The 16,437-nt window shown below is 46.0% G+C and overlaps 1 protein-coding gene across 4 annotated transcripts in view; it reads left to right on the top strand.

The window, feature by feature from the left end:
• Positions 1–16,437, top strand: part of SDK1 (sidekick cell adhesion molecule 1) — a 412,574-nt gene that overhangs the window by 376,574 nt on the left and 19,563 nt on the right. For all 4 annotated transcript variants that reach the window (XM_055708535.1, XM_055708536.1, XM_055708537.1 and 1 more), the window contains 5 exons: positions 2,070–2,185; positions 3,546–3,732; positions 4,549–4,686; positions 7,823–7,984; positions 9,186–9,311. In XM_055708535.1, the coding sequence (XP_055564510.1) occupies positions 2,070–2,185; positions 3,546–3,732; positions 4,549–4,686; positions 7,823–7,984; positions 9,186–9,311 (729 nt within the window). The remainder of the gene's footprint in view (positions 1–2,069; positions 2,186–3,545; positions 3,733–4,548; positions 4,687–7,822; positions 7,985–9,185; positions 9,312–16,437) is intronic.

Below are 16,437 nucleotides of genomic sequence, written 5' to 3'. Positions count from 1 at the left end.
TCAGTGGAGAATGATCGCTGGCCCTTTTTAGCCATTGTGTTTCTTAAACGTGCTTCAAAAAGGGGTTGAGGAAAAGTGGTGTTTTTCTAGCGGCCAGCTGCACGTGCTGGCTCCTCTAATGGTCGCATCTCAGAAGCGACAATTGTTGCAGGCTGGCACATGGGATCCAAAGCAAAATGCTCTTGTAGATGCTGCTTCAGACCTGGGTATTGAGAGCACTTGGAAGCTGTCAGCTCAGGACAGACTGCGGTGTCGCTACCTAGAAAGAAAATACACTGCTAAAGTGATCCATTTTCTTCTGTGATGGTACATATCCTTGTTTCCCTGAGCGTGTCATCATCTGCAAATCTCTGAGATGTATTTTCAGGTTTGGACTGTGTGGTCAGGTTGGCCCTGTGCTCTGATGTGAGCTGTGAAAGTCTCAAAATCTGGAGGTTTTTGGTCCTTAGCAGAGCAGCACTACGTCGCATTGAACGCAGCCAGCCAGCTGCTGCCTTTGCTGCTCTGCACCCCTGCGAACAAGCTGTATTTTACTGATTGTCACTGTCACCTCATGTATTTACTACATCCAGCTGAAAAAGAAACGGAAAAAAAATATAATAAACAACTAGTTTTAACTAAGCGCAGGGATAAAGGCTATTTTCAATTTTGCCTTCCACATTTTAATTGTAGAGCGATAATTTTGCAATAGAGTTGCCGATGGCAAACAGGCAAAAGACATTAACTTTATTTATGTTTTGGATTATTAATGTGGCTGTTAAAATTCCTCCAGTTAGTTTTGATTGAATTGTTTTTTTTGTGCGATTCTGTCGTTTAATGGAGCGGTAAATAAGAATTTCTGATAATGAGCCCAAGCATCTGTCACAACAACCTGGCGCTGGTTATTAACATTTCCATTAACGGCAGGGTGGGCAGTGATAATATGGAAACCACACAGTTAGAACAAAATAAATAGTTGGTGTCAGGCTGAGTGGGTGTTACTTACTATTTTATTTTATAACTGTGAGGGGAAGGAGTATTGGTAGAAAAGTGTGACTTATGAAGGTCATTCTCTCTAAAGAAAGAAGTCTCCAGAGGAACAGATAACCGGGGCTATCTAACTTGCGTAGTGAATGTTTTATCACTTCTATTTATGGCCCGTAAGGGGACAGAGAGGAAAGCGGCAGCTTTCTCAGGTGGCTTGGGTGAAGGCTGTGGCATCGTGAACGCAGAGGAAGGGGAAGCGTGCCCTTTGCCCTGCTTTTCTCTCCCTGCTTCTGGAGTCTGAACAGGGCACGCTTTGGCACCTTTTCTGTAAACAGACATTTGCTGGTCGACGAAGACCTGCCGGAGACACAGACAGCAGGCCGGGAAAAGAGCCTGTCCTTGCTAGCTGCTGAGGAGGAAAATCCACCTGCACCAAGCCGGATCCCGGCAAAGGGAAGGATGGCCTGACCCAGGCGCACTCCAAGATTAGTTTTCGAGCACAGCGCAGTGCGAAGAAGAGACGGCAGCAGGAGGCAAAGGTGGCCAGCGTGTGTGCACGAGGGTGTAATGAAAGCAGAGCTAACGAGGAATGTGCTGAATGTCTTTGTGTCATCCATAAAATATGAGTTGAATTGATTAGCATCTGATGGGGTTTGCATGTAATTTTAGACACCATTTCAGCCGTGGGTCTTGGAGCCTGGCAAATGGGCTGCTCTCCAGGCTGGGTGCGGAGTCGGGGCTGGGGGCTACCTCGCCCCCCGACACTGCCAGAAGCACCGTGTCCCTGCTGAGGGCCAGCCCCAAACCATACCGTAGGGTGAAGACAAAGTTCTCTTTTCTTTTCCAAGGCTGCTGGCTAAATTGAGTTGATTCAATGTCTAACCCAATCCGTGTGGGATGGAACGTCACCACCTCCGGAGGCTCCTCGGTCCACGTGTGCTGGGACATCCTTGCGATACAGATGCCTCCAGGGCTGACTCTTTTAGCTGGCTTGTGGCGTGAACAGGGTCTATCCTGGGTCCTTCGGCAAATGGCAGACTGCAACCTGGATATGAATAGTTCTGCTTGTCACTATTAATTCTGCTGTTCTCCTTCCTCTCTAGCACCAGCGTTGGCCCCACAGAACATCCAAGTGAACTCCCTTTCTGCAAGCCAGCTGGAGCTCACCTGGGACCCCCCTCCTGCCGATAGCCAAAACGGGAACATCCAAGGCTACAAGGCAATCCTCCTGTTTCTACTGGTTTCATTTATCTTACTTGGCATTTCTGTTACTTGTGAGATAGCAGTACAAACTGCGGTTGCCCTCGCTGCATAAGGCAAAACAGCATACGAAAGAAAATGAGATTGTGGGGGGAGAAAAGGAAAAGTGTGTTGCTATTTGTGGAGGAGAGCGTGGAGAAACAGGGTATGCAGAGAATTAGGCAGCTCCACTTACACAGGCGACATACCTGCTCCAAAAAGCAACAGGCGCACAAGAGCTAGGGGCAAGAAATGCACTGAAGAAAATTAACTGAGCTTTCTACCAAATGTTAAAAGCCATTAGGAAAAGCAGAACTTTCTCCAAGCTAGGAGCCTGAGCCAGGTCAGATTTCGGAAGACTTATTTCATTTCCTTAACTTTAACAAAATTAAATCATAGTATTAATTGCATTTGGTCCATAGGAGATGAGCACGTTGCAAAGGCATGTTGTTTACCTTCTCCAGGATGAGAATGGACCCTCAGAGAGTGGAAATGGGCAAGTCTACAAACACTATAGAGCTTGGCTGGGGTTCAGTGTCTGGCTCTGCCTCTGTCCGTGAATTTAGGTCCATAAGCAAAGAAAAGCCAAGCCAATGCGAATAATCTGGCAACCCTTCCTGGCAGCAACAAGCATCCTTATATATCAATTCATGTTCTTTTCCTTTTGTACGTATATAGATGGCTCTAACAGCTTGGCTTGTAGAGCCAAGGTGGAGCCTTGCCTTGGCGCGTTCTCTCAACTTTCTGGCTTGCTTTGGCCTGTTGTAACACTCTCGCTGCCAGGCCTGTCCAATAAGTAGGGCTGGCATCACTCGTCCTCTTGGAAACAACTTCTCCAAAGCCTAATTTTATGGCTTCAGGATAAAAATTATGTAAGGGAAGGGCAGGGAAAAGTACCTCAAGGAACTTTAGGGGAAGTCTTTATTACCCTCTTCAGGAAGGCATTTGCCTGGCTGTCCTGTGAGCACAAATGGGGAACCCATTGTGTGCACGCAGAGGTGCATTATGGAGCATCATATCACGATGCCAGTGCTGACAGAGGCTAGCATTTCAGGGAGAATTTAAAAACTGGCCTCTCATCGCTGAACTCTGGCAGTACGTACCTGCTGTCATTAGGCCATATTCTTCAGCCTCTGCTCTATTTTTGAGTGATGTATTCAGCTACATGGTCACTGGACTCAGGGGAGTTTCCCAAAGGAAAAGATTGGGCACATGGTGAAAAGCATTAGTATCCCATTTATCCAGAGCAAGACCTCACCATCTTCCTGATCTTTTAGAGCTGCAGTGCCCAGATATTTTCTACGTGTATGCCATACTAAAACATCTCACTGTCCCAACAGATTTATTACTGGGAGAGTGACATCCAAAATGACACGGAGAAAGTGAAGGTCCTTTTCCTCCCAGAGACAACTGTCCGGCTCAAGAACCTGACGAGCCACACGCAGTACATGGTCTGCATCTCCGCATTCAACGCGGCCGGGGACGGCCCCAGGAGCAGCCCCTCGCAGGGCAGGACGCACCAGGCGGGTAGGGGACCGTCCTCGTGTCTCAGAGCGCAGGCGTGGTGATGGCTGGCACAGAACTGAGGCTGAGGGAAACGGAGGGATGCAGGAGGGCGCTGGTGTTTGGAGTTAGCTTTTGGATGGGTCTTTACATTGTAATGGACTTGGAGGGGGGAAAAAAGGGGTCGAGTAAGTGGACCCTGTGGGAAGGGGGAGATGCAGTGGAAACGGGAATGGATTAGCAGAAGGGCCAGTCCCTTCACAAGCTGGTCCAGAAGGAAACAGTCTGTGGGTCTTTCTGGCCTCTGCTGTCATATCTGAAAATGTGTAGGAACTCATCTCCAGCACCTGGAAATTGCCCAAACAGTCCTGTGAGAGAATCACTATGCTTTTTATAGTTCCTCTTTTTTTTTTTTTTTTTTTTTTTTTTTTTTTTTAAAGCTGGATCAGCAGCCGCTCAGTCAGACTGAGCTGTCTCTGTGCTGGACGTGACCAAAACGGGAGCGCTCCAGCACAGGGGGAAGGCGATGCCCTTGGAGGTGGCTATGGAGAGGGGGGGTGCACTCAGGCTGTACGCACATGTAGCACCCTTCTGAGGGTCTTTCCCTTTGGTGTCCTGTCTCCTTGCTTCCTTTTGAGGCTCAGCTTTGCAGCTGGGTGGCTGATTTTTTTTTTAGGACAGGCTGGGTTTCTGCAGGACGTTTGGATACAATTGACAAATCCTCTTCTCAGTTTATTTCCTTTAGATTTAGGCTGGGCAGATAAACGGATGTTTTATAATATATATGTATATCAGATTGACTACTCCTACTGCAATTCAATCTCTTTGTAATCCTTCCAGCACCCAGTGCTCCCAGCTTCTTGGCGTTCTCTGAAATCACTTGCACGACACTCAATGTGTCTTGGGGCGAGCCGACAGCAGCAAATGGAGTCCTACAGGGTTATCGAGTAGTCTATGAGCCTTTGGCTCCTGTCCAGGGTAAGAAAGACCTCCGATCATACATATTCATGGAGAAATGACAAAAAAGTACTGTAATATTTTTTATCTCTGCCCAATTTCCCACTTGTTCTCTGCCGTTTTCCAAGAGAAGCCAGGTGGCAGAGGGTAAGTGAAACAATTCCACTTTTGCCAGAAGTCTTCAGCAAACTATAATATTGTGGAATATAGCTTTTTTGTCTGTCCTCTCTCATTTTCTTGCACAAACTATATTCTGTGTGATTTGAAAAGTCATTTTACAGCCATCGTTACCTGGTATGGGCAAAGAGGAAACTCAGCCTGAGAGTGCTGATTGTTTCCCTGCTTTACGCTTTGGAATTGCTGAGTAGGCTCCAGCCCAGAATAGTCATCAGACACATTTGCGTTGCTTATCACATCATGTGTCACTTCTGTTATTGCAAAGATTGCCCGGGCATCAAATGTGCTAGTCATCACTGGTACCGCTGCCACTTTTGACAGGGGAGAATAACTGTGATAGAGATTTAGTTGTGTCTGTTTACACGGAGTTTTCAAGCAGCATTTTTAACCCGGCACTAGATTTCAGCTAGACCACGACAACGTGGTGACCACGAACGTTTCATTAATTTGCCAGAACAGCAACAGAGAAGGATTTGGCAATTTCAATGAAAACAAATTTAAATTTATTCCAAAGGTGAATTAGAAAAAAATTACAAAGTTTGTGGATGGTCTTATTAATATTTTTATATTCCTGGTAGATCGCCAATAGTTCAATAGGATGTCCAACTTTGGCAGTGTGACAGCAGGGAGAGTAATTTCAGCCATTGCCAATCCATTTTAAACTCTTTTCCAAAGAAATAAGGGTATCAATCATTTGTATTTGCTGCTTCAGTAAGGAATAAAGATCTATATTGTCTGAATATCCATGTCTCATGCACTGAGAAAGTTATATTCAGGAATGAAAACACGAGAATAAAAGCACTTTCAGCCTTTACGGCTGGCAGGTCTGAGCACAAAGAGCTAATGCAGAAAGCATTTCTAATTCTGACCAAGAAATGTGCACAGGGTATGCAGGAGGTTCAGGCTGTTTGGGCATTTCCTGCCTTTTCTTCATTCCTACACAATGTTCAAGAATACAGGTTTTCCCCTGAAAATATGGAAGTGTCAGATCATGTTTTCCCTGCATGCATTTGACTTAACATCCTCAGAATCTGTGTTTTGTTTTCTTCTTTTCCCCACCTCATCCTGTGCTGTCTGTGGCTCCGGCTTGTCTCTGTTTCCCCTGTAGAAGATTTCTGATGCGAGCAGGGAGGTTATGGAGGGCTTTTCCTCAGATTCTAAATTTTTTGACTGTATTTGTTTTCCAGTTTCTATCCATTTGCTGTTGTGCCAACCATTTCATTTCAGTAAATATATTTATTCTCCTGCCGTGGTAAGCAATCCCTCCCTTGATGCCATCATTTTCCCATGATAGAAAAGTCATGCTCCGTTATTTAGAGAGCAAGGCAGAGCCAAACTCATTTGAGGATGGAGCACGTAATGGTGCTGAGCGCAGGCAGCAAGGCTTGCGGGGCCAGCAGCTGCCAGATCCCACGATCCAGAGGATCCCTCCAGCCCCAGGTCTCATGTTCCTCCATGCCAGCACTGCAGTGCAGCAACACGGATGGACCAGACCCCCTGGAGCTTTTCTCCTGCATCTTTTGACTTTGCACCCATTTGTGGTTTTCAGCTGAGCATCCTTACCTTTTTGACACCTCCTGCCTTCCCCCTCACAAGCCACCGCTTAAAACCTGCACGTTTTGCAAAACTTTCTAACAGCAGTCTGTTCTTTAGCACAGTTTTCTCCCGGTTTGACCTTTTTATTGTTTAAGCTTTACAGTGTTATGTTTTACACACTAATAGACAACAAAATTGCCCTGGAGCCTTTTTTAACAGTTCCTTTTTTTTTTTTTTTTTTTAACATAACTTCAAAATGACAAATGCTTCCTGATTTGTCTCAGAGAAATGAAATAGTACACCTAGGGAAGGAGAGAGCACTTTTACTGCCTCCTCATTAACCAAGGAAAGAATCTCTGAGTTGTAAATTGTATCTGGGAGAAAACTTTGAACACAAATTGCTTGGACATTATTCTTTATTTAACTGATAAAACCTGAAAGCATCATCTTGATTTGCATAAAATAAGCATCTGGATTGAAAAACATCTTCCTTCTGCATTTTTCTGGAAGGATAAACTAGCAAGCAGCCTTCTCTCGTGGGAAAAAGGTTCTCCCACTTCCTAGCTTCTTGGTTTGAAATGGGTTATGTGCATCTACAGCACCAGAAGAATGCCAAAAGGACTCTGTAAATTCAAACTTTCTGTTCTGTAAAATATTTTATACATCAAATCCTTTCCATTGACTTACTTTTAGAAAATGTCAGTGAAAACTAGATTTTTTTGGTTCCGAAGCACTTACTGCTGCTCTGCCCTTTCCTCAGCAATGAGAATGTAAACATGATGCTAGCTATGAACCTTGAAGGATGCAGCACTGTTTTTAATTCACCCCTGTAAGAAAAACTCCTAGGGTGAGAAGGGTGAAACTCAAGTCATGACTTCAGCTCGTGCAAGCTAATAGTGCTTTGATGGCATCCCCTGTTGCGGTGGCATTTATACCCACAAGCGCCCTGTGAGGCACACGTCCTGCGTTCTGCATGCACCTGGCAGTGGTGGAAAGGACAGGACGAGATGAAGGGGAAAAGGCTGGCCCTTGTTTCATCCTCCAAGCAATGGTGTGGGTTACTTGGCAAAAAAGCAGCGGAGAAATGCTCACTTAGGAAGCAATCTGCAACATGCAGTCCTCTTCGTTTACCTCCTCCTTTCTTTCCAGAGTAATTAGTGAAGTTGCGTGTAGTCTCTTGGCAATTTCCCAGTTGTGTTGTAAGGTTTTTTTCTTGTCAGTACCCACTTATCAAGCTTAAACTCTAATTATACTTATCAGCGCTGAAAATTGGCTATTATCACTACTTAAACTCCTGCTAATTGTAAGAAATACTTTCTTAGCAAACTGTTAGATAATTTTACTTACCATCTAGATGTAATAAGCTTCACTTGATTTTTTTTTTTTTATTTTTTTTTTTGCATCGCAACCTTCTCTTATTTGCCTATCTGCGTGGCTGTTCCAGGAGTAAGCAAGGTGGTGACCGTGGACATTAAAGGTAACTGGCAACGCTGGTTGAAGGTCCGAGATCTCACCAAGGGCATAACCTATTTGTTCAGAGTGCAAGCCCGAACCATCGCCTATGGACCTGAACTGCAAGCCAACATCACAGCTGGGCCAGCAGAAGGTAAGTGGAACCATAAACGCATGTCGCGAGCCAGAGCAGTTACACAAACGCAGACCAACAGCGGGGAATAGTGCACTCAGGGCTTCACATGAATTTCCAAGCCAAGGAGAAGTTGGGTCACAGGAGCTCAGGACATGATTCAGTGGGTTTCACAAGTGCCCATGAAAAACGTGTTTCCTTTTTTCCTGAAATCTGGAAGCCTGATGTGAATAAACAAAACAGCGTGAATAAATCATAATGCAAACAGGCTAGCCAGGGATTTCAAAGCTGCAGCCTGACAGCACAGTGAGTAATTCTGACTGTACTGCTCTGCGGTGGAGTCAGAACTGGAATAACTCTGCCGAAACCAGCAGAGGTTCCTGGATGTAAAACCAGAAAGAATTTACAATTATTCTCTCCTGACACTTTGGCTTGTGCAGAGGGAGAGGTCTGCGAATTTGCTGGTATTTTAAGAGAAGCTACAGACTGGATGGCAGCATTCCCTGCCTGGTTCAGTGTCTGTACCAAAAGAGTTGGGTTTCTTATTTGATCAGTGTTTTTTGAAAACCAGATAATCGTAACAAGTTAAATGTTCTGCTACGATACCGGCCTGTCCAGTAAATCACAGAACATCACTGCAATGGTTCTGGTTTTTGCTTCTTTTCCAGCTCAGGGAAATACTTGCTCCCTCCATCAGGGCCAGGTGTGGCAGTTCCACCCTTCTAGGTGCCAACAAGCTTTCATTTTATCACAGAGCCCTCCGTCACCATTGTCCGCGACAGCAGCACCGTGGATCCACAGTCTGACTCTCCTGCCTCACCACTGGCAGGATAAAGGAGGAATTCTGTCTAACGTGGCTGTGGCTTCTTCCCAAGGGGACGGGCAGGCAGCTGTCCCCAGGAACCTCTCCCTGAAACTCAGAGGCTGGTCTCACCTCTGAAGTCCAAAACAGCAGTGGCAACGTGCAAACACTGCAGAGATGCTAAGGGTTGACACGAGAGTGGGGTTTCTTTTCCCTTCTTAACACAAGCACCTGTAAAACTCAGGTAACTGCTGGTGCTGGTACCTAAAAGATTAGGTCAATAGCCCATTGAGCTGGTTTATGTCACGTGTATGTTGACCAGTACTGCTAGGTGTTTATTTTTTCCTATATCGGTATAAGAATATAATACTGCCGTCCATCTCCAATAGCACCGCTTCCTATTCTCTTTTCATCCTTCAGGGTCTCCTGGCTCCCCTCAGGAAATTCTGGTGACAAAATCTGCTTCTGGGCTGACGTTGCAATGGACTGAGGGAGATTCAGGAGAAAAACCCACAACTGGCTACATTATAGAGGCACGACCCTCAGGTAAGGCATGGGAAACACTGCGAGCTTGATGCCACGAGTTCCCCTTCCTTCAGCCCACGCCAAAAGCCATCCTGCAGCTGAGAGGCTGGTGGTTGTCCCAGTAAGGCAATGGGATTTTGTGAGAGAACACTGTTGCCAGCCAGTATTAAATGGTTGCAGGTTTATTACGTGGTTTAACAGACTTTCTCCTGTTTAGGAGTAGTCACAGAAAATTACCCTGAGTGCTCTGGCTTTCGCTGTGCTACATCACTGGTAAATCATCCTACTGATGAGCTAATATAGTTAATAATTAAAACTCACTTAAATGCTTACAGCATCTTTCATGCCCAAGGACTAACCAGTACTTGCAAGCTGTATTTTGAGGATCACGGATAGAAGTCTGACCTCTTCTGGAGCAGAACACCACAGCTAATTACTGTTTCTCAGTTAATAATAGGGCCAGCACCTTGGCACCACATACACATCACTTTCCCCATTTGTTCTGCAGGCAGGATGCTTGCAATGGGAGGACAGGAATCCCCTCATCACTACAGTTTTTCCCAGCACTTTCCCAGAGCTCCTTTCCTTCTGGGATTTGCATCATACTGAAGCTGCTCTCTGCTTTTTCCAGAATGTTTTCCCACTTGGACAAGGTCATTTTAAAAGAAGGCATACGCTCCAGCCTGTCCGCAGCCTCTCCCCGTCGGTACCCCTTGCAAATTCCATAAGCGCATGCTTTCTGGTAGCCAAGTCATTAAGAAAAACCAGTGAGCGCTGCCAGACCCCTGCGTAACCTGACGTGGTCATTTCCCTCCCCTCTGACAGAGAACCTTGCTAACCGTTTGCCAAGTGCAGTTTTCCAGCCAGTGATGCATCTACCAGATACTTGTTTCGTGTGGGCCGTGTTTGAATGTCACGATGTCAAAAGCTTTGCTGAAGTCAGGATAGATGATGTCTGCTCTTTCTCCTCTATTGACAAGGTCTGCTACCCTGTCACGGAAGGAAATTAGACATGATTTATACTTGACATATCCATGTTGGCTGCTTGTTCTTCCCTTTTTAACTTCTAGATGCTTGCACATTGCTTGATTATATATTGATTAAATGAACGTTTATCTGTTTGATATATAAAGGATCCTGTTTCTTGTATGTGTCTTGAATGTAAGGTTGCATTTAAAACAGATTAATTATGTGTAACCATACCTGTAACAAAATTATTGCCTGTGTTTCTGTGGTCATCACTGAAGATGATGCCATGAGGCATTTTCCATACCTGCATCTGATAGAATTTGCTCTGTAGTGAGGCTCTGCTGTGACCTTAAAATTTCTTCCTTATTTCTGTCATTTAACCTGACAGTTGTTCTCAAAACCAAAGGCAAGGAAAATGTGTACCTTCTCATAGCACCGGAGTTTCCCAAAGAGAGCAAGATATTTTTTTTAATTAGAGGCATGACAGCACCGTGCTTCTGTTTCACTTACATCAGCGTATCGATTTCTGCCCTTATTTCTTCATAGGTAGAAAATATTGTCTTATTTGAACAGCATTGTTTAGATAGCAAGTTAAACCAAAGCGGTTCATTGAAGTTCACTTATCAGCTTACATTTCCCCTGAACAGGTTTTTTGGACTCAGGGTATTTTACAGGGAAGCCTGCAGCCCATGCACGGATTATCTGCAAGCTGGAAATGCAACTCGTGTGAGTGGTGACATTGCAGGCTCCTCTGCTTTTTCTGGGCTTGTCTCACCGTTGGATGTGAACAAACATTTTACAGTTCATGGCTAAGGGTGTAGGATTTGTGGTCCACTCTTTTTGAGTAGGAAGAAAATAGTCCCTCCAAGGCAGGTCTGAGCTGCATTAACCCAGGGTCACTTCTGCTGGCCCCACTCCACTGATCCTGGAAACACACAGAAGAAGTCTTATTCTCCTGCTCTTGCAACCTGACTGTTGAGGCATTTAATTCCTCTTCAGATTATTTTAATCCTATTCATGCTGCTATAGCAAATGAACTAGGCATTTGTATGCTGGATTCTCATCCTTCGTTCTGGTTGCAGCTGTAGGAAGCGTGAAATGTGATCCAGGAGAGGAGACAGACTAATTGGAACATTTGCTTATTTCACCCAACCGGCGGCTTCCTTTTTGTGCCGCTTTTTTTCCTCATCTCTGCATGGAGGAGTTTGAAATCTGAATTACAAGCTTAACAAAAGCAGGGAACTAATTCCTTCTGTCAGGGCTGGTCATTCAGAGCAGCTTCTGTTTTAATATCGTTCTAAAAATTTGCTTCTGCACGTTGATTTATAAGGGTAGTAGAGCATGGATTGGAGCAACCTTTGTTTTTAAGGAGTTGTTGTCCAAGAGAAGAGCAGTTGACTTGTGCCCTTCACATAAAGTCAAGGAAGGGAAAGATATTCATCCTTCTGAGATCAAAAAGGGGCACGGAACAGACAGATGAAAAGCATTAGCTTGTTGCCAATATTTAAATGCAATACCACTACCTTAGTGTTTCACATCTCAAGTGTCATCTATTATAGGCCTCATTACCCCAAACATTAAATGCTGTATCATCTCATTTTCCCTGCTGTAGCTCCCTGCCAAGACTCTTCCATCAGAGCAGGAGGGTGGCTTTCTGTCAGAGATGGCAAACCCTACCCCCTTTTGTCGCATCCCTTCGAATTTTTCAGTGTCCTGCTGTGTCTCCCAGGGCTCCGGCTGCCCCGCTGGGTTCAGCGATGGTGGCAGCAGGCAGCTGAGATTGTTCATTTGATCTCCCCGTTTCTCTCCCAGATTTATGGAAGGTGACCAGGCTGACTACCTCCTCTGCATTTTGAATATACCCAGACACCGGGATGGCGCAGGCGAACCAATATTTTTTCCAGGGTGATCTGTGCTAGAGGAAGACATTACAAAACCAGAAGTTTTTTCTTTTCCTTCACCTTCTCTGTCCCTGGAGAAATAGATTCCAGTTTAGCTCCTTGTGCATTACAAGAAATGCAATTAAGCAGCCTCTGTCACTGCCATCGTAAGCACTCCTGAGACGTCAGCTAGGCTGGCTAAGGAACAGGTATTAGATCATGGCCTCAGTTTTTACGTACAGCGGAAAAGACAGATATGGCACAACGCTGTTAAGATTCCCAGTGGGCTCAAAGGAGTGGAGAAACTGGTTTCACCCCTCTTTTCCCAACCCCACGCCACAGCCAAGGCTCCTCTCTCTGTACCATGCTTTAATGGGGGGCATGCAGCCGGTAAAGTACCGAGCATTCTCACACAGACTTGCCTTCCCAGTTATCCCCTGTCTCCAAAGGAGGTGCTTCTGCAGAATGCCCCAGGGGTCACTGCCAGGAGCACAGGGATCTATAACTGCCAGCAGAGACCTTCGTGTGTGTATTGGCTCGCTGTGGTGTTGCCTTGCTGCAGCACGGCCGTGTAGGCGTTCTGGCAATCTGCCTCATCCAACCATCAAATCGTTTAGGTTGGAAGAGACCTTTAAGATCATCGAGTCCAACCATTAGCCCAGCACTGGCAAATCCACCACTAAACCATGCCCCTAAGCAAGCACCACATCTTCGTATCTTTTAAATCCCTCCAGGGATTGTGACTCCACCACTGCCCTGGGCAGCCTGTTCCAGTGCTTGACAGCCCTTTGGGTTGTGTCACTTCAGGAAAAGCCTCCAAACCAGGACAAGCCGATACAGATTTCCTCTTCTGCCTCCTCTCCCCATCAGACGTTTTGGACTGCGTTTGTTTTTCCCAAGCAGGGAGTGACTTAAGCCTGGTGGGGGGGAGTGGCATCTTAACGTGTTCCTAATATTTCCAGCACCACGGCTGGCATGAACAGGCCAGTAAACCTCAGGTCAGCCACAGATCATGAGCTTAGGACACAGACTAGTCGGGGAAGTGTTTTCTTTTGCTCCCCCAGGTGATGAGTTCTATAAAGGCGGTAGGCATTTTGGGGAGAACCCATTTACTTGGAGTGGGAATCATCCTTCCCGCAAATGCTGGTTTTCACTTCCCACACCCTGAGGGCAGATCTCACTTTAGTTTCCTTTCTGGTGTCTTGAGTCATGTTTTTCTGTTTTCTTCCTTTTCTATTTATTTTTAAACAAATGTGGGAGCGCAGTGTCAAACATGGACACCGACCAGCCCAAGTCAGTAAATTCAAAGTGAAGGGTGCAGCTGCATTGCCGGCAGCTGCCGGGGGGCTTTGGTCCGCTCCTGCTCGCAGACGACGTGCCGAGGCTGACAGTTTGTCAGCCTTCACTTCCCATTCTTGTCCTTTCGCTGGTCTGCACGGCCATCCAGCCCTTTGCCTCTGACTAACACATCCACATTTTAATTTTGTCCTCTGTAGGAGGAACACTACTTGCGTTCAGCCGGCCCTTAACTCTCAACAGCTTCTCCCCTCGTAAACCTCCTAATGTATAATTAGGATGAAGTTTTACGGCACGGCTCTCCTCTCGCTCCAGGAGGGGAAGGCTGGTGTTTAAGACCCAAATAACTGACAGCTTTCCATCTCCCCAGCCACAGCATGGTGGTTGTTTGTTAGCGGCCTGAGTTAGCAGAGCCAGGAGCCTTCGTTACTGACTGACAGGTTGATTCAGCATGGAGACCCCGATTAACTGCCTGTGAAGCCCGGCCGGCCCCTGGGTGCTCACACAGCTGCAGCCCACGGCGCAGCTCCTCGCCACCACGGGTGGGCTGGGGCAGGGGGCTGGAGGTGGGTGCACCTTCCCCATCAGTCAGCTCCTCTCCCCAGGCATGTGCCTCGCTCCCAAATGGGGCGGAGGAGTCAAGGCGGGGAGATAAAGCTCAGCTCTCATGTCAGCGGGAAATAAGGCTGGGGCAGGGTCTGCTGAAGCGTTGCTAGAAACAAGAAACAAAGTAAAACAGGGTTTTTGGAGGAGCCCTCCCCTTTCTGTCACACATTTAGGCCTGTTTTAAGAGGCTGAGTGCCCAGTGAAAGGCGATGTGAAATGAGGAGAAGGACAGATGTTACTGCAGGAAGAGCATCTGCGAGCAGTGCGGGCGCATCCCCGTGCAGCTGTGCTGCCTCCCTCGGATGGTGGCCGGGGCAGGCTGTGCCTCGCGCCTCGTGGCGGGAGCCCGGCGATGCAAACTTTGCTTTCCTTGGCGGTTTCTATGAGTTAATACCCACCTGATAGCCCAACCACGCTCTTTCCTCCTTAAACTAAGTGGAAAATACTGTGTACAGTGTGCTAACGATTTTCTACTGAACTTAAAGGCCAATCTTGGCTATCACAAGTGACCTTCTAATGAATTCTCTTTCAGCTGAACTTCTAACATTTAGAGCAAACCTAGTTTTGAGGGATGGGGAAGAGACGCAGTGTATGAATTCACAAGCGTGTGTTCAATATTTAATATCAAAGTTCACCACTGAAATAAAACGCTTTTTTTAGTTTGGAGATATCTGATCGCGATCTCTGTCTACAAAGTGAGGACTGAATGTTCCGGATGGAGATGAGATAAATTAATTGAGGCTCTGGAATTAAAAAACTTGTTGGCCAGGTCTTGGGAAGCCACAGACTACACCATGCGTAGCACTGGGTTGGAGTCAGCAGTGGGGAAGACATAAGGATGTCCCCTGTTTCAGGTCGCCACCCTGTAGACTTCTGACGGCTGTAGCTGCACCAGCACCTCTCTGGGATCCCAAGGATCACTCCTTGGGTCCTATCTTGGCCAAGCCCTGATTCCTACCCCAGAAAAACAGTTTGGGCAAAGATTCTTTCAATGACTGAGAGCGTGGTGGGCCGGAGAAGTTAAGGCCACCAGCTGGAGCATCTCTGAGCCCCTGTGAGACAGGAATACTGCTGAAGGAACATCTGCCAGCAGCCTTTGCTGCCCCACACCACCGCCACCGTAGCCAAGGGGACAGAGAGGTGGCAATGCGATGTTGACTTCTCAAGGGTAGTTTTCCCGACTTACTACAAGCTTTACAGAGGGGTTAAATTTACACTTCTTGGTCTGCTGGATATTCTGCACTGTGCACCCTGATAGGTTTGAGAAAATGAGTGAGAAAGTGTCTGTGTGAGCAGTTGTGTTTGTTGCAATGAGTACGGAACATTCATTTTTATTGTTGCCTTTTCTTCCCCCGTTTAAGTGGCTTTCAATGCAAACAAATTGCTTTTCAGACAATTCACAATGGGCTCAAATTCTCTTATTGCTGTTTACAAATGTGTTTATGAAAGCTCAGGCAATTCTAGCAATTATGGCAATATTTTATAGTCTGAGATGCATCTTCCTAGTACTGGTGGTTGCAACAATCTGACTTTGAAAATGCATCCCTCACTCCACCCTCTTCGGAGAAACTAAATCCCAAGCTCCTTTTTTATTACGTTGTAAGTTTACGTGGTAGAAATAATCTAGCCTTCTATTGCCCTGTAAAAGGGAAGTCAATATTTTATCTCTTGTTTTATAGCCATTGTAATATCCAACTAATACATAACAATGGTACATTATGATAACTTCATTATACTCTGATCATGCTGGTGAATAATGTATTGGTCTGAATTTTAAGCATGACGGAAAAATTACCGATTTTTATTGTTCTTTGGTATTTCTCAAATGTACCTGGCGCAATAACATTTCAGCCTGCTTTTTGCATCCACTGAGCCTGCCAATCCTCCTGATCAGAAAAGATGTAGTCGGGGGGCTGTTAGGTGTTGCGTGTGTTGCTAGACGTGTAGCACGGTACAAATTACCGAGCTGATATTTACTGATGCCAAAGTTAAAATGTTCACATGGAAATGCACCTGCAGTGTTAATCAGTTAATCTTTGTTGCTATTCCCTGTTGCACAGAAATAGGCGAAGGGCCAAATTTTGCTCTTATTACACCAGCACAATTTCGGCATCGCTGTGGTGACTCCAATTAGTTTACACCCAGGTAAATGCAAAGCAAATGAGAACAGATTCCTGCCTTACATTGCAGCAGCGGAACAAGTCACTGAGGCTTGCTGGCTCCGGCTTTATTGTTACCTTGATAACACCTCAAGCTCCAGAAGTCATGCTGATGCTCAAATCTCGCAGCACAGAGGACTTTCTTTCAAAGCAGGCAGCTCCTGTGCTGGAGCCATATCTATGCAGAGGTTATCATCCTATTCCCATGGCTGTGGGACATGCAGAGAAAAACAGACA

Source organism: Falco cherrug, chromosome 4 (assembly GCF_023634085.1).
Source record: "Falco cherrug isolate bFalChe1 chromosome 4, bFalChe1.pri, whole genome shotgun sequence".
Taxonomy (NCBI): domain Eukaryota; kingdom Metazoa; phylum Chordata; class Aves; order Falconiformes; family Falconidae; genus Falco; species Falco cherrug.
Note: the sequence above shows the minus strand (reverse complement) of the source record. Positions and strands in the feature narration are given on the sequence as shown.